At 38.3% G+C, this 25,052-nt stretch overlaps 1 protein-coding gene across 2 annotated transcripts in view; it reads left to right on the forward strand.

Annotated features, from left to right (window-relative positions):
- The window catches only part of RAD50 (RAD50 double strand break repair protein), an 83,955-nt gene that overhangs the window by 24,028 nt on the left and 34,875 nt on the right, over positions 1-25,052 (forward strand). For both annotated transcript variants that reach the window (XM_045892411.3, XM_045892420.3), the window contains 8 exons: positions 11,090-11,218; positions 11,452-11,617; positions 13,103-13,296; positions 14,183-14,389; positions 16,187-16,369; positions 16,928-17,085; positions 19,992-20,167; positions 20,887-21,124. In XM_045892411.3, the coding sequence (XP_045748367.1) occupies positions 11,090-11,218; positions 11,452-11,617; positions 13,103-13,296; positions 14,183-14,389; positions 16,187-16,369; positions 16,928-17,085; positions 19,992-20,167; positions 20,887-21,124 (1,451 nt within the window). The remainder of the gene's footprint in view (positions 1-11,089; positions 11,219-11,451; positions 11,618-13,102; positions 13,297-14,182; positions 14,390-16,186; positions 16,370-16,927; positions 17,086-19,991; positions 20,168-20,886; positions 21,125-25,052) is intronic.

Here is a 25,052-nt window from a genome sequence, read left to right on the forward strand (position 1 = left end):
ATAAATAAAATCTTTAAAAAAAAAAAAGTATTTCTTATTTTGTCTCCTTTTTTATTTTGCCTTTGTTCGTTTTGTTTCTTAATTCCATGTATGAGTGAAATCAAATTAGTCTTTCTCTGACTTGTTTCACTTAGCATTCTACTATCTAGTTCCATCCATGTTGTTGCAAATGGCAAGATTTCATTCTTTTTTTATGGCTGAGTAATAGTCCATTGTCTCTATATATCACATCTTTATCCATTCTTCAGTCGATGGCACTTGGGCTGCTTCCATATCTCAGCATTGTAAATAATGCTGCTATAAACATGTATCCCTTTGAATGAGTGTTCTTGTATACTCTGGGTAATACCCAGTAGTGCAATTGCTGGATCATAAGGTAGTTCTATTTTTAACTTTTTACTGTTTTCCAGAGTGGCTGCCACAGTTTGCATTCCCACCAGTAGTGCACAAGCGTTCCTTTTTCTCCACATCCTCAGTACCATCTTGTGATTTTACCTATTCTCACAGGTGTGAGATGGTATCTCATTGTAGTTTTGATTTGCATTTCCCTGATGAACAGTAATGTTGAGCATCTTTTCATGTGTCTGCCATCTTGATGTCTTCTTTGGAGAAATGTCTGTTCATGTCTTATGCCCATTTTTTAATTGGATTATTTGTTTCTCGGGTGTTGAGTTGTATCAGTTCTTTATATGTTTTATCTTCTCCCATTCCATAAGTTACTTTTTAGTTTTGATGTCTTCTTTGTGCAGAAGCTTTTTATTTCAATGTAATCCCAATAGTTTATTTTTGCTTTTGTTTCCCTTCCCTGAAGGGACCTGTGTGGGAAAAAATGGCTGTGGCCTGTGTTGGAGAAATTACTGCCTGTGCTCTCTTCTAGGACTTTTATAGTTTGAAGTCTCACATTTAGGTCTTTAATCCATTTTATTTTTGTGTATGGTGTAAGAAAGTGGTCCAGTTTAATTCTTTCACATGTAGCTGACCAGTTTTCCCAATACCATTTGTCGAACAGTCTTTTTTCCTTTGGATATTCTTTCCTGCTTTGTCGAAGATTAGTTGACCATATTATTGTGGGTTAATTTCTGGATTTTCTGTCCTATCGATCTGTGTGTCTGTTTTTGTGCCAGTACCATACTATTTTGATCACTACAGCTTTGTAATATAATTTGAAGTCTGGAATTGCGACGTCTCCAGTTTTGCTTTTCTTTTTCAAGATTGCTGTGGCTCTTTGGGGTTTTGTGGTTCCGTACAGATTTTTGGATTGTTTATTCTAGTTCTGTGAAAAATGCTGTTGGTACTTTGATAGGGATTGCATTAAATCTGTAGATTGCTTTGGGTGGTATAGACATTTCAACAGTATTTGTTCTTCCAATCTATGGGCATGGAATGTCTTCCCACTTCTTTGGGTCATTTTCATTTTCTTTCATCAGTATTCTATGGTTTTCAGAGTACAGGTCTTTCACCTCTTTGGTTAGGTTTACTCCTAGGTCTCTTACTGGTTTTGGTGCAATTGTAAATGGGATTGTTTTCTTAATTTCTTTTTCTGCTGCTTCATTATTGGTGTATAGAAATATAATTGGTTTTGTTTCCTTTGATTTTACTGAATTTGTTTATCAGTTCTAATAGTTTTTTGATGGTCTTTCTGGTTATATATGTACATATGTATTATATACATATATGTAGTGAGTATATACATGTATACACATATATGTATAGTATGTACACTGTGTATTGTTTAGTATGTTGACGATAGTATGTATATAGCATACCATATATTTACAATATATAGTATCATGTCATCTGCCAATAGTCAAAATTTTACTTCTTCCTTACCAGTTTGGAGGCCTTTTGTCTCTTTTAGTTGTCTGATTGCTGTGGCTAGGACTTGTATTACTATATTGAATAAAAGTTTTGTTCCTGACCTTGGGGAATGGCTCTCAGTTTTTCCCCATTGAGGATGGTGTTAGCCGTGTGTTTTTCATAGATGGCCTTTATTATGTTGAGGTATGTCCCCTCTAAACCTACTTTTTTGAGAGTTTTTATCATGAATGGATGTTGTATTTGTCAAATGCTTTTTCTGCGTCTATTGAAATGATCATAAGGTTCTTACCCTTTGTCTTACTGATGTGATGCATCATACTGATTGATTTGCAAATATTAAACCAACCTTGTAACCCAGAAATAAATACTACTTGATCGTGGTGAATGATTTTTTTTTTTTTAAGATTTTATTTATTTACTTGAGAGACAGGGAAAGACGAAGCATGAGCAGTGGGGAGGAGGCAGAGGGAGACCAAAGGCAGATGCTTACCTGACTGAGCCACCCAGGTGCCCTGATTATTTTTTGTTGGATTCGGTTTGCTAGTATTTTGTTGAGGATTTTTACATCTATGTTCATCAGAGATATTGGCCTGTAGTTCTCTTTTTTTTATGGTGTCTTTATCTGGTTTTGGTATGTCGAACTTACTTGTGAAGCCATGTGGTCCTGGAGTTTTGTTTGTTGGGAGTTTTTGTTTTGTTTTGTTTTTTAAGGTTGTATTTATTTATTTGTGAGAGAGAGAGAAATCACGAACTGGCGGGGGAGGGGGGAAGAGGTTTGTTTGGGTTTTGTTTGCTCTTTTCTCTAGCACCTTTAGGTGTAAGGTTAGGTTGTTTATTTGAGACATGTCTTCTTTAGGTAGGTCTCTATTGCTATAAATTTCCCTCTTAGAACAGCTTCTGCTATGTCCCAACAATTTTGAACTGTTGTATTTCATTTTCATTTGTTTCCATGTACTTTTTTAAAAAGTTTTATTTATTTTTTTAGTAATCTCTTCACCCAGCATGTGGCTTGAATTTACAGCCCTGAGATCAGGAGTCGCACGCTTCTCCAACCGAGCCTACCATGTACCCCTCCACGTACTTTTTTGTTTCTTCTTTTATTTTCTGGTTGACCCATTCATTGTTTAGTAGCATGTTATTTAATCTCTGTATTTAGTGCCACATTTTTTCTTGTGACTAATGTCTAGTTTCACAGCTTTGGGGTCAGAAAAGATGTGCCTCCTGAATCTGTTATCTCCTTAATCTCTTCCAGATTAAGGAAGTTTTCAGCTATTACTTCTTCAGATAAATTCTCTGCCCCATTTTCTCTCTCTTCTTCTTCTGGGACTCCTATAATACAAACGTTATGTTTGGTGGAGTCGCTGAGTTCCCAAAGTCTTTTCTCTTTTTTTTTTTTTTTAAGATTTTATTTATGTATTTGTCAGAGAGAGAGCACAAGCAGGGGGAGTGGCAGGCAGAAGGAGAAGCAGGCTCCTCGCTGAGCAAGGAGCCCGATGTGGTACTTGATTCCAGGACCCTGGAATCATGACCTGAACCTAAGGCAAACGCTCAACTGACTGAGCCACCCAGGCGTCCCTGTCTGTTCTCATTTTGCATAATTCTTTTTTCTTCCTTTTATTCAGTTTGATGACTTTCCATTAGTCTCTTTTGTGGGTCACTGTATCTTTCTTCTGCTTCTTCCATCCTGCTGTTCATTCCATCAAATGTGTTTCTCATTTCATTTATTGAGCCCTTTATCTCTGCTATGTTATTCATTATCTCTGTGTTAATGCTCTCAGTGATGTCTTCCCCTCTTTTCCCAAGTCCAGTGAGTATCCTTATCATCATTGCTTTAAATTCTCCAACAGGCATGTTACTTATTTCTGTTTCACTTAGATTTGTAGCTGTGGCCTTGTCCTGTTCTTAGATTTGGGACAAATACTTCTGTCTTCTCATTTTGTCTAAGTCTCTGTGCCTGTTACTGTGTATCAGGAAAGTCAGCTGTGTTTCCTATTTTTGAGGGGAATGCCTTTATGAAGAAGAGGTCGTCCTGTAGTGCCCTGCAGTGTAGTGTCCCCTGTTCTCTGGAGCCTGGTGCTTCTGGAAGCATCTCCTATGTGTGCTTCATGTGCTCCACTTTTGTATCCTAGCCCCTTTATCCTTCAAACCAGTCATTTGCAGAGGCTGTCTCTACCTGTTGTGGGCATTGTTGGGTTCCTGGCCTGATTGTGGCACTAGGTGTACTTTAACTAGGTGTACTCTGTTCTGCTTGTGAAATGAGATCTATCACCACTGCCACTGGAACCGAGGCTCCGCAAAACTCCTGCGTTGAGAGATGCGATCTTGGCAGGGGTTTGGGCCAGTCTTCTTGGGGAGGGGACCTGTTGCACTGGGACTAAGGTGAGGGTGATTGGGAGCAGAGGTTCCACTGGGGCGTTGGGGGGCATGGCTTAGTGTAAGTAAGTTAGGTAGCAGGTGTCAGGGCTGGGCTGGTTCCTGCAGATGGCCCTCTGCTTATGCTTAGGGATGGGGAGGGAAATGGTGCCTGCCAGTTCCTTTGTTCCCGGAGTGGTCTCTGAATGAACATTGCTTCTTGAGGACATGCTCTGAGAGGAGCAACTAACCTCCCCACTGTGTGCCCCAGGAGCTCTTCAAATTGCTGTTTCCGTGGCTGTTTGCCCCACATTTTCTCCAAGAGCAGCCCCAATGCCCTTTGAGCTTTCCCAGAGCCAAACACGTTGACCTTTAAAACTCCAGGCTCCACTAGTTGCAAAAACTCAAAAAATTCAGGCCCTCTTGCTTTCCAGCTGAATTGCTATGGGGATTTGTTTTCTCTTGTGTGCTTCCCTGAGTGTTAGTCTATCTTCTCACCCTTCTCAGTGACTGCTTCTCCTTCCCCACCCCAGGGGCCATAAACTGCATCTCTGCACTTCCTGTCTTCTTCACTGTGACTTCTTCTCTACCTTTAGTTGTGGCGTTTGTTCTGCCAGACTTCAGATAGATTTCTGGGGTATTGAGGATGATTTGATAGTTATCTACTTGTATTTGTGGGGTGAGGTGAGCCTAGGGTCCTCCTACTCCATTGCCATCTTCCAACCTCCTGGTATAGATTTTTGAATTGTGAACTAGAAAAGCTTTGGTTTTATTTCTGTTCCAGTACCCATTGACATTATTGCATTATTTAGTGAATATTGTTTTTTGCGTAGCACTGTGCCAGGTGCTCTTGGGGATGATGAGGCCAAAAACTTGGACCTTGCTTTTAAAGAACTTAAAATCTATTAGGAGAAACAAGGAAACTTTTTAAGAAGATAGGGTCACAAAGGAGTAATTTGAAGAGCTATGCAAATAATATCGTTTAAAGCATAGGTTCTTCAGGAGCTAAAAGGTGGTGTCTGTTGCACAAGTGAGGAAAGAAAAAATAGATAAATTGGACTTCCTCGAAATAAAAAACTTGTTTTGCAGACTACATCATCGAGAAGCAAAACGACAACCCACAAAAAGGGAGAAAATAATTGCCAGTCATATATCTAAAAAGGGACCTTTTTCTGGAATCTATAACGAACTCTATATAAAGTCAATAATTAAAAAAATAACAAACTGAAAATGTGCAAAGGATCTAAATAGATGTTTCTCTAAAGAAGGTATCTATGTGTCCAAAGACACATGAAAAGATATTTGACATCATTATTCTTCAGGAACATACAAATCAAAATCACAGAGTGGCTGTAAATCAAAAAGATGTATAATTAATGTTAATAAGGATAGGGAGAAATTGGAACCCTCATATATGCTGGTGGGAATGTAAAATGATGCATCCGACACTGGAAAACAGTTCAGCAATTCCTTGAAATGTTAAACATAGAGTTAACATATGATCCAGCAATTTTACTCCTTAAGTATCTTACTCCCAGGGGTGACTGGGTGGCTCAATCATTAAGTGTCTGCCTTCGGCTCAGGTCATGATCCCTGGGATCGAGCCCCACATCAGGCTTCAAGCCTGCTTCTCCCTCTCCCACTCCCCCTGCTTGTGTTCCCTCTCTCGCTGTGTCTCTCTCTGTCAAATAAATAAATAAAATCTTAAAAAAAAAAAAAAATCTTCTACCCAAGAGAAATTTAAAAAATTCATCTGTACAAAACTTGTGTAGGGACGTTCATAGCAGCATTATTCATAATAGCCAAAAAATGGAAACAACTCAGTTGTCCATTTACTGCTGAATAAAATGTGGCATACCCTTACATTGGAATATTATTCAGCCATAAAAAGGAATGAAGTTCTGATACATGCTACAACAGGCAAGAACCTCGAAAACACATTAAGTGAAAGGAGCCAATTACAAAAGATCACATATTACACGATTCCATTTATTTGAAATGTCCAAAATAGGCAAATCTAGAGAGACAGAAAATTGATTGTGTAGGGTAGGTGGTAGAGAGGAATGAACAGTGACTGCTAATTGGCGTAGTTTCCTTTTTGGAAGTTGAAATACCCTAAGATTAGGTTGTGGTAATGGTTGCACAACTTTATTAATATACTAAATAGTGTTAAATTGTACACTTTAAACAGGTGGATTATGGGCACCTGGGTGGCTCAGTCTGTTAAGTGTCTGCCTTCGGCTCGGGTCATGATCCCTGGGTCCTGGGATCAAGCCCCACATAGGGCTATCTGCTCAGCGGGGAGCCTGCTTCTCCCTCTCCCTCTGCCTGCCACTCCCCCTGCTTGTGCGCTCTCTCTCTCTCTCTTTGTCAAATAAATAAATAAAATCTTTAAAAAAATACACAAACAGATGGGTTATATGGTATGTGAAATCTATCTCAGTAAAGCTGTTAAAAAAGGGGGGATGGTCTTGAAGAGAAATCTGTCACAAAGCCTTCAGGGGAGGAGGGATGGCTGAATTGGGCCTTAAAGGATGGGAAAGAATCAAACTGACAGTAGAAGGCGTTGTATGTTTGTTTGTATTTTTATTTTTTCTTTTAAAAGTAGTATGTGCTCACAGTGAAAAAAAATTATAGGAAAATACGAGTTGAAAAGTAAGAGGTGCTCTTCCAACTCATTTCTGACCTTCCAAATACAGCCTATCAGCAGTTTTTCTTTTTTTGTATAAATACATTATAAATGTATTTACATCCACATTTTTATATATTTTCACACATGCAGCTTATCAAAACAGAATCACGTAAGGAAGAGCCTAGGTTAAGTAAACCAGGATAAAATGAGAGAGGGAATTGCATTCAGATTATGGAGAACCAGTGGACTTAGAATTTAGTTTAATAGACAAAAGAATGATAAATTATGATTAATGTTAGGATGAGTTATTATGATTACTGTGTATAGATGTTGTATGGTAATACCCAAGACCCTGGAACACATTTTATCTTCTTTAGAAGCAGCATGGTTAGAAAGATGACAGGCACACATAAGGTAGAAAAGACAAGAGGCGTAAGGCTCTGAGGAATAAGAAAGAGAATTTTGTCTGAGATGGCCAGAGGGGATTACATTGGAGTGAATTGGGGATATGATTTTGTTGATCATAAATGGGTAAGTAATTAGAGATGTAGGGACAGTGAAAAAGCAAGCTGTTCTTGAACAGTATCAATGAAATCCATATAGTTGAAATGGAACATTTATTGTAAGGAAAGAATGTGAAGGTATGGCAAAGAGATAACTGGTATTTGTTGAGTGATGCCAGGATTCTAAGGCTGTAGCAAATAGTGAGGTATTGTTTGTTTGTTTTCAAATTTTTATTCAAATTCTAGTTAATTAACATGTAGTGTAATACTGGTTTCAGGAGTAGAATTTAGTGATTCATCACACATATATATATTGTTTCTTTATTTGTGTTTAGTTTTGACTAGTTCTCCATGGGTTTAATTTTATTCTCTGTGTCCTCATAGCGTAGCTCAGTGCCTGGCACATAGCAGGTGGTTCAGTAAATATTTATTAAGTGGTTGATTTCAAAGGTTTGGTTTGGTTTTGATTTGGTTTGACATACAAGGTTAGGTTTATTCCCTTCATGGAACTAAACATAAGGTTTGAGTCAGATCACCTTCCCTGGAGCCATCTAGAAGACAGCTTCATTTCAAATACTGCATTCATGCTTTCTCATTTTTATAGATTCCCTCTGTCTTTAGGAATTCTGTTGTAAACTACTTTATTCTCGTCCCACCACATTCTGTCCTGACCCTGGCCCTATTTTGCCTTCGGGTGGAAATTGCTTGAGAAACTTGTTTTCAAATTCAGAAAACACCTCTGGCATACTTATTTCTTCCATACAGAAGTTCATGGTTCTTGTATACCTGATAACCCGACTTCTTCATTGTCTCATTTCACACTAACACCTCAGCTTTAAATACTCTGCTATATTTTTTGTTCTGTTTGTCCTGGCTTCTTTTACTAGGTGGTGTGCTCTGGGAATAGAACCTGGGTTTTGTGCTGCAGGGACTGAACAGATGTCATAACACTATATGTGAACTACACTGGAATTAAAATAAATTTTAAAGACAGCAGATTTCAAAGAAGGAGTATTCTGGGGGCACCTGGGTGGCTCAGTTGTTAAGCGTCTGCCTTCGGCTCAGGTCATGATCCCGGGGTCCTGGGATCGAGTCCCGCATCGGGCTCCTTGCTCAGCAGGGAGTCTGCATCTCCCCTGCCTGCCATTCCCCCTGCTTGTGCTTGCTCTCTGTCTCTCTCTCTTGCTCTCTCTGTGTCAAATAAATAAATAAAATCTTTAAAAAAAAAAAAAAGAAGGAATTTTCCGGACTTAGTGGACTGGCTGGATTTAAAGAATGAAGCCAATAGAGGTGTCACGATAGATCCAGCCCAGATAATGCCAGCAAGAGGCAGTGATAGAAGCTGAGAAGTTTCTGAGTGTAGTACCACAGCTGAGGTGTTAATATCCAGGGCAGATTGTGTGGATATATTACAATTTGTTCATCCATTCCCTAGTTGATGAATATTAGGCTCTTTCCGGCTTCTAGCTATTAGGAATAAAACTGCTATAAACTTTGGTGTACAGGCTTTTCGAGAGATCTTTTCAAATCTCTTGGGTACCTTCCTAGTGGTGGGTTGCTAGGTTATATGGAAGTGTATGTTTAACCTTATGAGCTGCCAAATTACTTTTGAAAGTGACTGTACCATTTTGTAGTCCTGCCAACAACATCTAAGAATGCAGTTGCTCTACGTCCTGTCACTACTTAGTATTGTCAGTCTTTTTTATTTTAGCCATTGTAGTAGATGCATGGTAGTATCTCTGAGTGTTTTTTTTTTCATTGTAGTTTTAATTTTCATTTTTCTAATGCTTATGGATGTTAAGTATCTTTTTATGTATCTTCTTTGGCTAAGTTTCTGTTCAGATATTTGCTTGTTTTGAATGGGATTTTTGTCTTTTGTGGCTGTGAGATTTCTTTTTATTGTGGATGCAAGCCCTTATATAAGCATTTTGCAAATACTGTATTTTATTAACTGCTCTTGGAAGAGCAGCAGTTTTTAATTTTGATGAAATCTAATTTATCATTTTTTTGCTTGTACAGTTTGTTTGGTTTCCTAATTAGGAAATCTTTGCCTGACCCAAAATCACACAGATTTTCTTCTGTGTTTTCTTCTTGAAGTTTTATAGTTTGCGTTCTTACATTTAAGTATATGCTTCATTTCAAGGTTATATGGTGCAAGGTGAAGTTGAGGTTTACCTTGTTTCAGTCCCCATAGCCTACAGTGTTAACCATTATACCACCCTGCCTCCAGTCTTACCTCTCTCATCATTAAGAATGTGACTTTATGCACATTGATTCTTCCAAGTCACCTGCTTAGCAAGTAGTTTCATAAGGGTTAGAGTGAATGTATAGCAGCATTTTGCACAATGTCTTCAATATAGTAGGCGTTCAATCAATGAAAGTTACGAATTATTATTGGTGAAATTACTCATTTTTCCATTTACCTCACATAGTGAACACCAGTCTCTTGTGTTTGGGGATACATTAGTGAACAAAGTTCCTGTTTTTATGGTGATTACATGCTACTTGTTAATATTACAAATCACAAGGGGGCGCCTGGGTGGCTCAGTCGGTTAAGTGTCTGCTTTCGGCTCAGGTCATGATCCCAGGGTCCTGGGATCGAGCCCCGCATCAGGCTCCCTGCTCAGCAGGGGGCCTGCTTCTCCCTCTCTCTCTGCCTGCTGCTCTGCCTGCTTGTGTTCTCGCTCTCTGTCAAATAAATAAATAAAATCTTTAAAAAAAAAATACTACAAATCACAAGATATGGTATTACTATAATTTTATTAAATGACATTAAAGTTAAGGGTGCATTTTGGTGCAGCAGTGAAAGCTTACAGTTGATATCTAAGCGCTCTAATAGTGTGGTAGTTTAATAAGTTTCTAAAAATATCTCAGAAGAGGAATTGGTCAGCCTTGGAATTATAGAGGCAAACATTAGAAGAGTATCTTCAGTATCACTCCAGGAAGAGAACACTGAATCTGGTTGCACATATTCCTAGGAGATTAGGCAACCAGCTGTCCCTAGAAGCCCGCCAGTGAAATCACTTGTCACACTTCAGTTGTTCAGAGTTCTGTGTGCTTGAGCAGACTTTGAGTCAGAATATAGTTTTCCGTGTAAATTTTGCCTTCAGCCTCAGAATGCACTCGTGACTCATGAGTTTCTAGCCCACACAGTAGATCTGTTTTTTAAAAACAGCCTATTAAAGATTTAAGTTTTTATAAAGTGGTACTTTACATAATGTGACTCTGCTGCCCAGTGAATGAATGACCTGTGGGAGCTGCTGAGGGCAAGACGTGGGCTTTGAAGTTAGAAGTGGAGTTTAGGGACGTCTGGGTGGCTCAGCTGGTTAAGCGGCTGCCTTTGGCTCAGGTTATGATCCTAGGGTTCTGGGATCAAGTCCCACATTGGGCTCCTTGCTCAGCGGAGAGCCTGCTTCTCCCTCTGCCTGCCGCCTGCTTCTCCCTCTGCCTGCCACTTCCCCTGCTTGTGCTCACTCTCTCTCTCTCTCTCTCTGATTTATAAATAAATAAATAAATAAATAAATAAATAAAATATTTTTTTAAAAAAAGAAGAGTTTAATTACTGCTTTTTTTTTTTTTTGTCTTAGTAGCTGTTAGGAGTTGTGCAAATTATTTAATGTCTCTGATCCTTGGTTTCTCTTTGCTTCTTATAATTTTTAGCATTGTTAGCACTAAATGAGAGGTCACTTTTACTAAGTACCTAACCCAGGACATCTTACTCCTTTCCATTCATTTGCAGTATAAACTGTAGTGAAATTTATGTACAGTATTTGTTTGTTTTCAGAATCGTCTAAAAGAAATTGAACAAAATCTCTCTAAAATAATGAGACTTGACAATGAAATTAAAGCCTTGGATAGCCGGAAGAAGCAAATGGAGAAAGATAATAGTGAACTGGAACAGAAAATGGAGAAGGTCTGTGGTGGTAGAATTTTGTTCTTCAAAATTTTGAGATTATTATAATGAACCTCATTTGAATCCATTTTGCCACCCATTTCAGAAAAAAATACAAATCTTGATGTTTGTGTTATTTCCATATATATGTTAAAAGGAAGGATATTGAATAAGCTTTGGTTCATAGTTTGTACTTCAGAGTGATAACTTCTTGTATGTATTCATTAAAGCTCTTTATTTTGTTCTCTGCACAGGTTTTTCAAGGGACTGATGAGCAACTAAATGATTTATATCACAATCACCAAAGAACAGTAAGGGAGAAAGAAAGGAGACTGGTAGACTGTCAGCGTGAACTGGAAAAGTTAAATAAAGAATCAAGGCTTCTCAATCAGGAAAAATCAGAACTGCTTGTTGAGCAGGGTAGGACAAAATGTTAACTTGGTCTTTTTTCCTATTATAATATTATGCATTTTCTGCATGAATGATGAATCTCCAGGAAATTATGCAGAGTGAAAAAAGCCAATCTGAAAAGATAATATACAGCATGCTTCCATTTATATAACATCTCTGAAATGTCAAAATTTCAGAAGCAGAGGACAGATTATTGGTTGCCAGGGTTACTGAGTAGGAGGAGGAACAGGAGGAAGGTTAGTATGGTTATGGTTGTAAAAGCAACAAGAGCAAAAAAAATAAGTAAATAAGTATGGTTATGATTACAAAAGCTTATTGTGGTAGTTGAACTGTTCATTATGTTCACTGTCATGGTGGAGGTATGAACTAACACAGTTGATTATATTACATAGAACTTAATATGCACAAATAGATAAAAGTAACACTGGGGAAATCTGAATAAAACTGATGGATTGTATCAGTGTCAGTATCCTGACTATGAAATTATACTGTAGTATTGCAAAATATTACTAAAGGAAGCACTGTTTTTTTACTCACAACAATTCTGACACCAGATATGTGCGTTTTTCCACACCAAGCAATTCTCTAATTCTTGGAAAAGAGAATTCAGTTCTGACACTGTCTGGAGTCAGTGCTTTCCCTGTGGAGTCCCACAAGACTGCCTACCCAGTTCAGATTCCAGTTGCAAGTCCTAAGTTGTCTGTCACCTACACTTCTGATCTCTGATCAATTGGCTATAAATCAGGAGTTCCCACAAACCCTTTCTGAGGTTCAATAATTTGCTACCATGATTCATAGAACTTAGGGAACCTTTTTACCAGTTTATTATAAAGGATACCACTCAGGAACAGTCAAATGGAAGAGATGCATAGTGCAAGGTATGGGGAAGAGGTCTTCAGCTTCCACGCCTTCCATCTGCATCACTCACACATGAAACCAGCACCTTGATGTGTTCACCAACCTGAAAGCTCTCTGAATGCTGTTGTTCATCGTTCTTATGGAAGTTCCATTATATAGGCATGGTTGAATAAATCATTAGCCATTGGTGATTGAACCCAATCTTCAGCTGCTCTGTAGAGTTGAGGAGGTGGTTACTGAAAGTTCCTACTCTCTAATCACATAGTTTGTTCCTTTGACTACCAGCTCCCATCCTCTTAAGAGTCACCTCATTAGAATAAACTCAAGTATGGCTGAAAAGGACTTAGAATGAGTAACAAAAGATGCTCTTTTCACCTGTATCACTCAGAAATTCTAAGAGTTTTGGGTGCTTTGTGCCAGGAACCAAGGACAAAGACTAAATACATATTTTTTATTATGTCACAAAACCACAGTTAACCAGTGGGGGAAACTGGCAAAGGTTATAAGAGATTCTGCTGTGGGTGTTTGTTGTTTTTTGTTTTTTGTTTTTTTAAATAGCTGCTTATGAATGTACAGTTTTTTTAATTTAAAAATAATCACTTGAAAACTGAATTATTATGGTTGTGTTTTTTAAAGGTCGTCTGCAGCTACAAGCGGATCGCCATCAAGAACTTATCCAAGCGAGAGATTCATTAATTCAGTCTTTGGCAACACAGCTAGAATTAGATGGCTTTGAGCGTGGACCATTCAATGAAAGACATATTAAAAATTTTCACAAACTTGTGAGAGAGAGGCAAGAAAGGGAAGCAGAAATTGCCAGCCAGCTGATGGTAAATATTGCTATATTCTTTTGTTGGTATCAGATTCTCTAGTTACATTGTTTTAATTTTAGGGTGGACCTCATATTGTCAAAATTTTGGGTTAGTGTTAGGATAGAATCTTTACGAGATAGAAAAAAACCTCACGGAAGCAATTTGTCTGAAGTTTTTAAGGATAAAAATATGAAGAAAATACAGGTTACATTTTAAATCTGATTTTAAGTTGCATTTCTTTTTTCTCTTTTCCCAGTTTTACTGAGAAATAATTTAACAGGTACCACTCTATGTTTAAGGCATATGGCACGAGTATTGTGAAACGATTACCACAGTAGGTTCAGCTAATACCCGTTTCCCCATATATATATATATATATATATATATATATATATATATATATATATATATATAATAAAAGAAAAGAAAATATATTTACCTTGTGATGAGAACTTTCAGGACGTACTTCCTTAACTTTCCTATGTCATATGGCAGTGTTAGCAGTAGTCATCATAGTGTACATTATATCTGTAGTACTAATAACTGGAAATTTGAACCTTTTGACCACCTTCCTTCAATTCTCCCTCCTCCCACCTTCCGCCTCTGGTGACCACAAGTCTGATCTCTTTTTCTTTGAGTTTGTTTGTTCTTTGGGTTTGTTTTGTTTTTGGATTCCACATATAAGTGAGATCATATAGTGTTTGTCTTCCAAAATTTCTTTTTAAAGGTAATCATAAAAAGTTTGCTCATAGTTAATAATGATTATCTCTGGGTGATGGTCATTGCATTTTTTTGTACTTTCCTATATTTTCCTTAGTGTGCATGTGTTAATTTTGCATTCAGGAAACTTTATTAGTAAATTGTTCAGTGAAAAAAATTGTTAATGCTCATTCTTCTCATGTAGAATGACTTTACAGAAAAAGAGACTCTGAAACAAAAACAGATAGATGAGATAAGGGATAAGAAAACTGGACTGGGAAGAATAATTGAGCTAAAATCAGAAATCCTAACTAAGAAGCAGAATGAGCTGAGAAATGTGAAGTATGAATTACAGCAGTTGGAAGGATCTTCGGACAGGATTCTTGAACTGGACCAGGAGCTCTCAAAAGCTGTAAGATATTATTTGAGTAATCTAATAATTTTAAGGTGTAAGACGTTTAGAATCTTATATTCTGAAGTATATTATCTGTTGCTAATCTTAAGATTATGGCATTTCAATAAAAACATCAACCTTGTCTGTGAATCTCATACAAAATGAAAACGTGAATATTATAATCATACCAACTCCTTGATTCTGGAACTGGTGGATTGAAAATTAGAATTACGTAGGAAGCTTTTAAAAAAGACTTAGGGGGCGCCTGGGTGGCCCAGTCGTTAAACGTCTGCCTTCGGCTCAGGTCATGATCCCAGGGTCCTGGGATCGAGCCCTGCATCGGGCACAGGAAGCCTGCTTCTCCCCCTGCCACTCTACCTGCTTGTGTTCCCTCTCTCGTTGTGTCTCTCTCTGTCAAATAAATAAAATCTTAAAAAAAATAAAAATAAAAAAGACTTAGACTTGGGCGCCTGGGTGGCTCAGCTGGTTAAGCGTCTGCCTTCAGTTCAGGTCATGATCCCAGGGTCCTGGGATTGAGTCCCGAGTCGGGCTCCCTGCTCCTTGGGAGCCTCCTTCTCCCCCTGCCTCTCTCTCTCTGTCTCTGTCTCTCATGAATAAATAAATAAAATCTTTAAAAAAAAAAAAGACTTAGGGGCGCCCGGGTGGCTCAGTCGGTTAAGCGTCTGCCTTCAGCTCAGGTCATGATCTCAGGGTCCTGGGATCGAGCTCCGCATCGGGCTCCCTGCTCCGCGGGAAGCCTGCTTCTCCTTCTCCCACTCCCCCTGCTTGTGTTCCTTCTCTCGCTTTGTCTCTCTCTGTCAAATAAATAAATAAAATCTTAAAAAAAAAAAAAAAAAAAAGACTTGGGGCACTTGGGTGGCTCAGTTGGTTAAGCGTCTGCCTTCAGCTCAGGTCATGTTCCCGGAGTCCTGGGATTGAGCCCTGCATCGGGCTCCCTGCTCAGTGGGGAGTCTGCCTCTCCCTTTGCCCTCACCCCACTCAGTCCGTGTTCTCTCTAGAGTGGGGAATAGAAATGTGTGTTCCAGACAAAACCAGGTGATTGTTATGAGTACCTTGGTTAAGAACCACTTACCTAAGTTTAAAAAAACAAGTATTTTCACTCTAGGTTCCACACATTGTAGATTTTATATGATTCTTGCCATGTTACCACTTTTTGTTCGATAGAAATTTTCTTAGACCATCTATTTTCATGAATTTCCAAATTCTCTTCCTCGTTTCTAATCTGTCCCCTTCCTTCATATCTCTGCCACCAAGTAGGCATCCTAAAATGGGGCAGATCTCCCTCTCAGAACCCATCTTGGTAATTTAAGTAAACATTTCTATTTGCTCTGTAACTTAGCATCTAGCATACATTTTTGTCAGTTTAGCAGTTTGTCACAATATTGCCTTGTGATGGGAAAGCACTGGTCAGAGATCACATCACACTATTTTATGGGTTCTACATGCCAGACAATGTAGTGAATTTCCATGGATCCTTGATAAATACTTAAATACCAACTAAAGAGTTACTAAACTGTATACTTAGATGTATTTTTCTCAGTTTTACACTACATTCTGAGTTTTCCCTCCTGTTTCACCTTCCCAGATTTGTTTACTATTTCTCTACCATTATAACCTAGTAAGATAACTTTATAAGATTTTCCTTAAAAATCTTATTTCTTAAATGCTTTTCTCTTCTTGGATAAAAGCAAACAGTAATATCTTGATCATTCTGAGGAGTAGTTGATTTCTAATACATTTTGTCATAGTTTTAACACAAAACATATAAACTTGTATGTTTGAATTATTAATAAGGAACGTGAGTTAAGCAAGGCTGAGAAAAACAGCAATGTAGAAGCTCTAAAAACAGAAGTAATAAGTCTTCAAAATGAGAAAGCAGACCTAGACAGGACCCTGCGTAAGTTGGACCAGGAGATGGAACAGTTAAACCATCATACAACAACACGCACCCAGATGGAGATGCTGACCAAAGACAAAGTATGACCTTTCTTTGTGTTTTAATTATACTTTCTGGTATTTAAAATAATTTACATTTGTAATAGATGCACTACGAAATATTTAAGTGGTGTTGGCATTATATTTTAGGAGTTAAGTGAGCTTAATACTCTATAAGACTTTGGAGCTTAAAAACCTGTTTTCTAATTACAAAAAATAATACAGAAGTATATATACACATGCCCATTGCTATTAATATTTATCATATACAGAAGTTTTAATTTTTATTATTGTCAGACTTGTTACTTTTTTCTCTTATGGCACAGAAAGGCAATTCCCACTGTGAGACTTCTGAAATTTTGCATTTTCTTCTTTCATTTTCATTGTTTTATTTTTTTAAGCCTAGAATTGTAGTCTAGAATTTATTTTTGTTAATAGCTGGCTTAGTTGGTAGAGCATGTAATTCTTGATCTCAGAGTTGTGAATTCGAATTTATTTTTGTTCTTGATACAATATGGAGATCTTGGACTTTATTTAAAAAAATTTTTTTTTCGGGCGCCTGGGTGGCTCAGTTGGTTAAAAAAATTTTTTTTTCTATAGGCTGACAAAGATGAACAAATCAGAAAAATAAAATCTCGACACAGTGATGAATTAACTTCATTGTTAGGATATTTTCCCAACAAAAAACAGCTTGAAGACTGGCTTCATAGTAAATCAAAAGAAATTAATCAGACCAGGGACAGACTTGCCAAATTGAAGTAAGTAATTGTCACATTTGGAGATGTACTACAGATCTCTTGGAGATGTACTACAGATTCTCATTTTTCATTGCTTGAATTGTTTTATTATTTATTGTTATAAAGTGGTATGTCTTACGTTAATTGACTTTGGTTCTGCTGTATTTTATCAGTCAAGTAAAGTGATGACATTAATTTGGGCCTTTTGTTCCTTGAAAGTTTGCAGAACTTAGAGGATTAAAATTCTCCTTTATAAAAAGTGAGGCCTGACACTATAAAACTCTTAGAAGAAAATTTAGGGGGAAGGCTTCATTATATTGAAATTGATAAATATTTTCTTGGGCCTGACACCAAAAGCACAGGCAGCAAAAGCAAAAATAGATAAATGGGACTACGTCAAACTTAAGAACTTCTACAAAGCAAGGAAACAACTGGGAAAAGGCAGCTGACGGAATGGGAGAAAATATTCAAACCACTTATCTAATAAGTGATTATTATTTAGGATATGTAAATAACTCCTAAAATTAACAACACAAAAACAAATAATTGGATTTAAAAATGGGCAAAGAACTTGAATAGTCATTTCTCCAGAGACCATATACAAATGGCCAGTGAGCAAATGAAAAAGTGCCTAATTCATCAGGGAAATGCAGATGAAAACCACAATGATGTATCACTTCACACCAGTTTAGGATGGCTACTACCAAAAACAAAAAAAAACCAAAATAACAAATATTGGCGAGGATGTTGAGAAATTGGAACCTTTGTACATTGTTAGTAGGAGTATGAAATGGTACAGCTGATAGAGAAAATAGAGGATCTTCAAAAAAATTAAAAAGAGAATTACCAGATGATCCAGCAGTTCCATTTCTGAGTATATATTCAAAAGCATTGAAAACATGATCTTGAAGAGATTTTTGCAAATCCATGTTCATTATAGCATTATTCTCAGTAGCCAGATGAATGGATAAAGATTCAGTGTGTGTTTGTGTATAATGATACTACTCAGCTTTAAAAAAGGAAATCCTGGGGGCGTCTGGCTGGCTCAGTCGAGCATGTGACTCTTGCTCCAGATTGTGAGTTCAAGCCCCACGATGAGTGTAAAGCTTACCCAAGGGTGGGGGTGGGCAGGAAATCCTGTCCTGCTACAACTTGGATGGACCTTGAGGATATTATTGCTAAGTAAAATAAGCTAGTTACAAAAGGACAAATACGGTGTGATTCCACTTACGTGAGGTACCCAAAGTAGTCACTCTTGAAAACAGAAAGTAGAAAGATGATTGCCAGGAAGTGGGAGAGCGGGGGAAGGGGAATGGTTACAGAGTTTCAGTTTTACAAGATGTAAAAGCTTTAGAGATATGTAGCACAGCCATGTGTATATAGTTAACACTACTGCACTGTGCACCTAAAAAATGGTTAAGATGGTAAATTTTATATAATGTTTGGTTTTTGCCACAATAAAGACGTGATCACGTTTTTTAATGTCACTTTGGTGGTTGGGTAAAAGAGTCAAAAATTCTGTACAGATATTTGAGGAAGGTAGTGGATCTGGCTTTGGCCATGTTTCATTTGTTTCTTAGGGAAATGTGTCTTAGGGAATAGGTTATTGGAGTTTGAAGTTCAAGAGATTGGAAGTTGTTGCTTTGTAAGTAATAATTAGAGTCATTTGTATAGGCCGTATCACCTTAAAGGGGTTATGCAAAGAAGAAAAACGGTTATAGTCGGATGCCTGGGAAGCAGCAGCGTTTACTGTTGGTAAGCAACGCAAGAGGAGCAAATGAAGGAAACTAGAATTCAGGGAGCTAGGGTGAGAGCCAGACCGGAGTAGTTCTTGACACCTTGAGTAAATAGACCTTCAAGGAGGGGGTCAGCATTGTTAGGTGCTAAGATAGTGATGTTGATGAGCATGGCTCCATGGTTAGGATGGTCAAAGCATCACCTATATTGTTATTTCTTTTTGCCTTATTTTTACTGTGATTCTCAAAATGGGAAGTATCAAGATGTAGCACACATGCACTCATACACATTCATCTGAAACAAGTTTCTCAAAATAGCATGTGTCCTAATTATGCTCAGTCTGCTCCAATGTATTTTATTCTTTTTAATTTTTTTTAAGATTACGAATATGATCTATTATATTGATTACATGGCTTTCCCAGTGCATCATAACCTGCAAACCCTGATTTATGTTGGTGTGAAGGTTGGCTAGGATGATATTTAAGAGTTGGAATGGAGAGGGGCACCTGGGTGGCTCAGTCGTTAAGCGTCTGCCTTCAGCTCAGGTCATGATCCCAGGACCCTGCTCTGCGGGAATCCCAAGATCCCATCGGGCTCCCTGCTCTGCGGGAAACCTACTTCTCCTTCTCCCGCTCCCCCTGCTTGTGTTCCCTCTCTCGCTGTGTCTCTCTCTGTCAAGTAAATAAATAAAATCTTTAAAAAAAAAAAAAAGTTGGAATAGAGATGAATTGTATTAGTGAGCAAAGTCTTTGATGAATGAGAGGAAATGGATGATGACGTAAGTAGATAACAGCAACAAGGAAGGGATAAAGGAGAAGTTCTTACAGGAGTGAAGGGAAGTGATACTGTGAAAGGGTCCAAAGGGAATCAGGTGAATGTTCTCCTTTTCTCTTCTCTCTCTCTCCAGTATGTCCCACAAGCATATTCTTGCTGAGGTTCCTAACCTAAGATCTAAGACCGTGAAGCCCCAGGAATCACACAGGCCCATGACCAGGTTTAGAAAGTGATCAGTGTCCAGGATGGAGTTCAGGCAGAAGTGGACTATTACCTTGACTTCTAAAAAAAGTACTTAGTCACAGCAAACCTTTGTAATATTTATTGGCAGAATTTGTTTTGTATCTACCTCCTCAAACTTTTCAAACTCATTTCTCATGTAGTAAAATTGTAATCCATATTTGTTCTTATTTTAGCAAAGAACTAGCTTCAGCTGAGCAAAATAAAAATCATATAAATAATGAACTAAAAAGGAAAGAAGAGCAGTTGTCCAGTTATGAAGACAAGCTGTTTGATGTTTGTGGTAGCCAGGATTTTGAAAGTGATTTAGACAGGCTTAAAGAAGAAATTGAAAAATCCTCAAAACAGCGAGGTAAGTTACCTTCTTTATATTATCAAGGTGCTTTGACACTTGAATTTTCACTTATCAATAGCTAATAAGGATGGGAGATTTAAAAATTTGCTTCTGGAGGCAAAGGGCTTAAGTTTCAATCCCGGTTCTACAGCTTAATGGTTTTGTGACTTTGGGCAAATTATCAAATGATTCCTTTACTTCAGATTCATCTCAGGACATAATTACCTACCACTTAGGGGTGTTAAGAGTAAATGAGATTGGGCGCCTGGGTGGCTCAGTTGGTTAAGCGACTGCCTTCGGCTCAGGTCAAGATCCTGGAGTCCCGGGATCGAGTCCCGCATCGGGCTTCCTGCTCGGCAGGGAGTCTGCTTCTCCCTCTGACCCTCCTCCCTCTCATGCTCTCTGTCTCTCATTCTCTCTCTCTCAAATAAATAAATAAAATCTTAAAAAAAAAAAAAGAGTAAATGAGATTATAGGTATAAAGCTCTTAGAACAATTTCTGGTACACAGTATGCTCCCAAAATTTTGTTACACTTTTTGTGTGTTACCAGAAAGTAATTTATACAAATCTGAATGTATCGTACCCTTTCAAAGAATATGTAAATATGAGAGGATTTTTATTTCTTTCATAATATGTTTATAAATGATCCTATATATATGGAAAATGATAGAACCATAATGACAAAACTGTATTTTATCTTTTTCTCACTGGTAATACATTTATTTTCTTAAAATAGCCATGCTGGCTGGAGCCACAGCAGTATACTCCCAATTCATTACTCAGCTAACAGATGAAAACCAATCATGTTGCCCTGTCTGTCAGAGGGTTTTTCAGACAGAAGCTGAATTACAGGAAGTCATCAGTGATTTGCAGTCTAAGCTGCGGCTTGCTCCAGATAAACTGAAGTCAACAGAATCTGAACTAAAGAAAAAAGAAAAACGGCGTGACGAAATGCTGGGACTTGTCCCCGTGAGGTGAGAGTAGGGATTTACTGGTACTGTACATGAACAGCGGCAATGTAAAAGGTGCCCCTCCAGTCCCTGGCATGTGGTGGGTGTTCAGTAATGGGTTGAATGAATAAAAGTTCAAGTCAAGATTCTGAGCCAGTGTGCCCCATCTCGTGTTCTTTATAAGACAAAGCAATTATTGGGGTCCCTGGGTGGCTCAGTCAGTTAGGTGTCTGCCTTCAGCTCAGGTCATGGTCCCAGGGTCCTGGGATTGAGCCCCACATCGGGCTCCCTGCTCAGCGGGGAGTCTGCTTCTCCCTCTCCTTCTGCCCCTTTCCCCTGCTTGTGTTTGCTCTCTCTCAAGTTAGTAAAAATCTTAAAAAAAAAAAATTATTTAAAAGTAAACAAACTTCTTAAACTAGTCACAGGGTAGTTATAATCTTTACTATTTTCTGTGTGTGCATGTGTGTGTGTGTGCACGCGTGTGTGTTAATATAATTCCTGAGACTTGGCTTGAGGGCAGAAATTTTGACAGATTGAGAACTGTTTGCTGTTCTGTCACTTTCTAAATTCAAAAGAATTAAAAGTACTAAAAACCTCCCCCAACAGATGAATTTTAAACTCTATTTTTATGTCTTTCCTGCTTTCAAAAAGAATGAATCATCATGATTTCTCTTATTTTTCTCTCACTTATTCAAGAAATCCAAATGATGGTCTGTTTATAAATAAAATCGTCAGAAAGTATATGATGATGCCTTGGGGTCTTCCACAACATAGATCATAAAGCTAGTCACAGAGACCAGTATGACATAATCTTCAAGGAGCGGTCTGAGTAAGGAGACAAGCTCTCAGAATTGAATATTTAGAAAGCTGGGCCTAATAAAGTTCTTAATTGGCTCAGACAAATAAATACATTAGTTAGGAGGAGAGAAGCCAGTTGACTACAGAATGAGAATAAGATTTTGAGACCATAATAGGAGGGGAATGTGAAGCATAGGGAAGTTGGTTCGACTCCGTTAACAATGTAGAGAGAAATGAGAGCACTCTGTGTAAAGGGAAGGAGAGTCTGAGCTGTGCTGCAATAGAAAGGTGATCTAAAGTCGGAGGAACCATTTGGGGAGATGGATTCCCATAAGTTGAGAAGATAGGGCTGTGTTATGTTCAGGCCTAGTTACAACTCTCACTGATAGGGGATTTAATGGAAAACGTGTTTTAAGAAATTAATCTTATGTTAATATATTGAATGGTTAAGACTGAGACAACTCTGGAAGCAGAAAAGCCAGGAGGGTATGTTGTCTAGAAAACTGGGAAGAGGAATTTCAGGAAGAGTCTACAAAGATATGCTTTGTGATAGCCAGCCTCCAAGATGATGCCCAGTGATCCCTGCCTCCTGGTATTCATGCTCCTGTATAGTCTCGCATGTTCCAAGACTGGTCTGTGAAACTGGTAAGTTATGACAGAAGTGATAGCAAGATTAGGTTCTGTAAGGCACTACGGCTGCCTGCTCTCCTTTTCTCATCGAATGTGGGTGAAGCCAGCTGCCACGTGAGCCACCCTGTGAAGGGCCCTACTTGACAAGGAACTGAGGCCTTCAACCACATGAGTGAGTACCATTTGGAAACTGATAATGCAGTTGCAGTCAGACCTTCACTGCGGTTATCTCGAGTCTCTCCTAGGCTCAGTGTTCAAGGTGGCTCACTGAAATGATTTGCAGTGACTCTGTTGGCTGGGAGCCCACCTGGGGCTGTCGAACACAGTACCTTAGCATTGCCTGCATGTGTGTCTTGGGATTTTGATAGCATAGTGGTTGGATTTCCAAATGAAGGATCCTAAGAGCAAGAAGTCCAAAAGACAGGCAGTGGAAGCTCCTGGTATCTGAAGGCATAGGCCCAGAAACTGGCATTGTTACTTCTGCTATTGTCTGTTGGTCAGAGGAGTCCTGGAGCTTGCCAGGATTCAGTGAGAGGACACAGACTCCACCTCTCATTGGGAGGAGTGTCAAAGTATTTGTGGCTAACTTTAATCCATACAGTACCCTGGGATCTGGAGTGGCACCTACGTGCCATCCTGGTCACCGTGACACACAAAGTAAGGTAACCTGAAGCTAGAAAAATAAGTGTGTAGTCGGACAGGTAAATCAGTGCCTTGGAAAAAAAATACAGCAGGATAAGGAAGTAGAGAATTAACTGAGGGTTGGTGAGAGGGGAATTGCTATGAAGGTGGCATTTGAGTATAGGCCTGAGAGAAGTAAGGGAGCTAGCCATGCATTTGTCCAGGAGAAGAGTGTTCCAGGCAGTACGGAATCCCTGAGGCCAGAGGGAAAAGTGGTTGAAGGTGAGCTCAAAGAGCTAGTGAGGAGCCACATCTGGCTTACCCTCTCTGAGGAAAATATTTTCATTTATTTATTTGTTTTTAAGAATTCATTTATTTATTTGACAGAGACACAGTGAGAGAGGGAACACAAGCAGGGGGAGTGGGAGAGGGAGAAGCAGGCTTCCTGCGGAGCAGGGAGCCCGATGCTGGGCTCGATCCCAGGACCCCGGGATCACGACCCGAGCCAAAGGCGGCAGTTGCTTAATGACAGAGCCACCCAGGCGCCTGAAAATATTTTCATTTAAAGGCCAAAGTTCATCAACACTTAATGTAAGACTACCATTGTGAATGAAATCTCAGATTAAAATATACCTGTTTATCATTTTGCTTATTAGTACTGAGTCAGGTTTATTATAACATTTCAGTTAAATAAAAACTCAGTATTTTGCTCCGTTTCTTTGAAAGATTTTTTCAACCAACCATATCTTTGTTGGTTTCTTTTACATAAAATCCCCTTGGAAAGAGAATGCTGTCACAAAAACAGATGAACTGAGTTTGTGAAAATTTTACAAAACAAAATAGAATCCTAATAGATCTCAATAACCCCTTCTTTTGGGAAACATCTTCACTCTTTCTTATACTTATTTTAGCATTTAGCATCTTAGGTAATCATCAGAAAAGAAGGCACCAAAACCCCAGACCACACTGATAAGAGGTTATTTAAAAGTGTACATGTGAAAATGTAAAAATAGGGTTAAAATTGAATGGATACCTATAATTCTCCACAAAGATGTCCCCATTCAAGTGAATGCTTGACTGTCATTAGGCTGTCCTAGCTATGTCACTTTTTAGGCACTGGGAACATACTTTAAGACCAACTGGGCTATGACCACAGGGTTCAGGAAGTAATGTGGGTATGGAACTATTCATAATCTGTATACCTTCATAATTTACTCAGGAAATTTTTTCATCTCAGTGGCATAACAAACTAGGTCTTCTGTCGCCCCAGATCAGTTCAGGTTGGCATTTCTTGGTCATAGTGTGGACTTTTTAAAAAATCGTTAAGTAGTAGCAGTTTGCAAGAGCTAACCCTTGAGTTTCTGGTTTTTCCTTTGACTCCATTAGAAATTAATTTATTGTACTAATTTATAATTAAGAATTTAGAATTTTTCAGAAATCAGGTTGATAGCTTTTTTTTTTTAAGATTAAATACAAGTTTTATTGTTTCAGAGGTGTCAACAAAAATAGATAGGGAGCCAGTACCTGCCACAGGAATTGTAATCCATTCACAGTAGTAGCAGCAATAAACTGGTTAGCAGCTTTTTTACTATAAACCCATGTAGCATTTGGTTGAGTGGTCTCCTTCCTTCCTTTCCATTATTTGTTTTAACTTTTTATTTTGAAATAATTTAAGACTTACAGAAAAATTACAAAAAGAGTACAGAGAATCCACCTATACCCTTCACCTCACTTTTCTTGATGTTCACAATTTATATAACCATAAATAAGTTATCAAAATCAAGAAATTAACATTTGTGTGTCTCTGTTAACTACAAAGCATATTAGAATTTCAGCAGTCCTTCCATTAATGTTTTTCTGTTTCAGGACCCAACCCAGGATCCCACATGGCAACTAGTTGTTA

The sequence above is a fragment of the Mirounga angustirostris genome, unplaced genomic scaffold (genome assembly GCF_029215605.1).
Source record: "Mirounga angustirostris isolate CCGP_5_RB_7025 unplaced genomic scaffold, mMirAng1.0.hap1 SCAF_7, whole genome shotgun sequence".
Lineage (NCBI taxonomy): Eukaryota > Metazoa > Chordata > Mammalia > Carnivora > Phocidae > Mirounga > Mirounga angustirostris.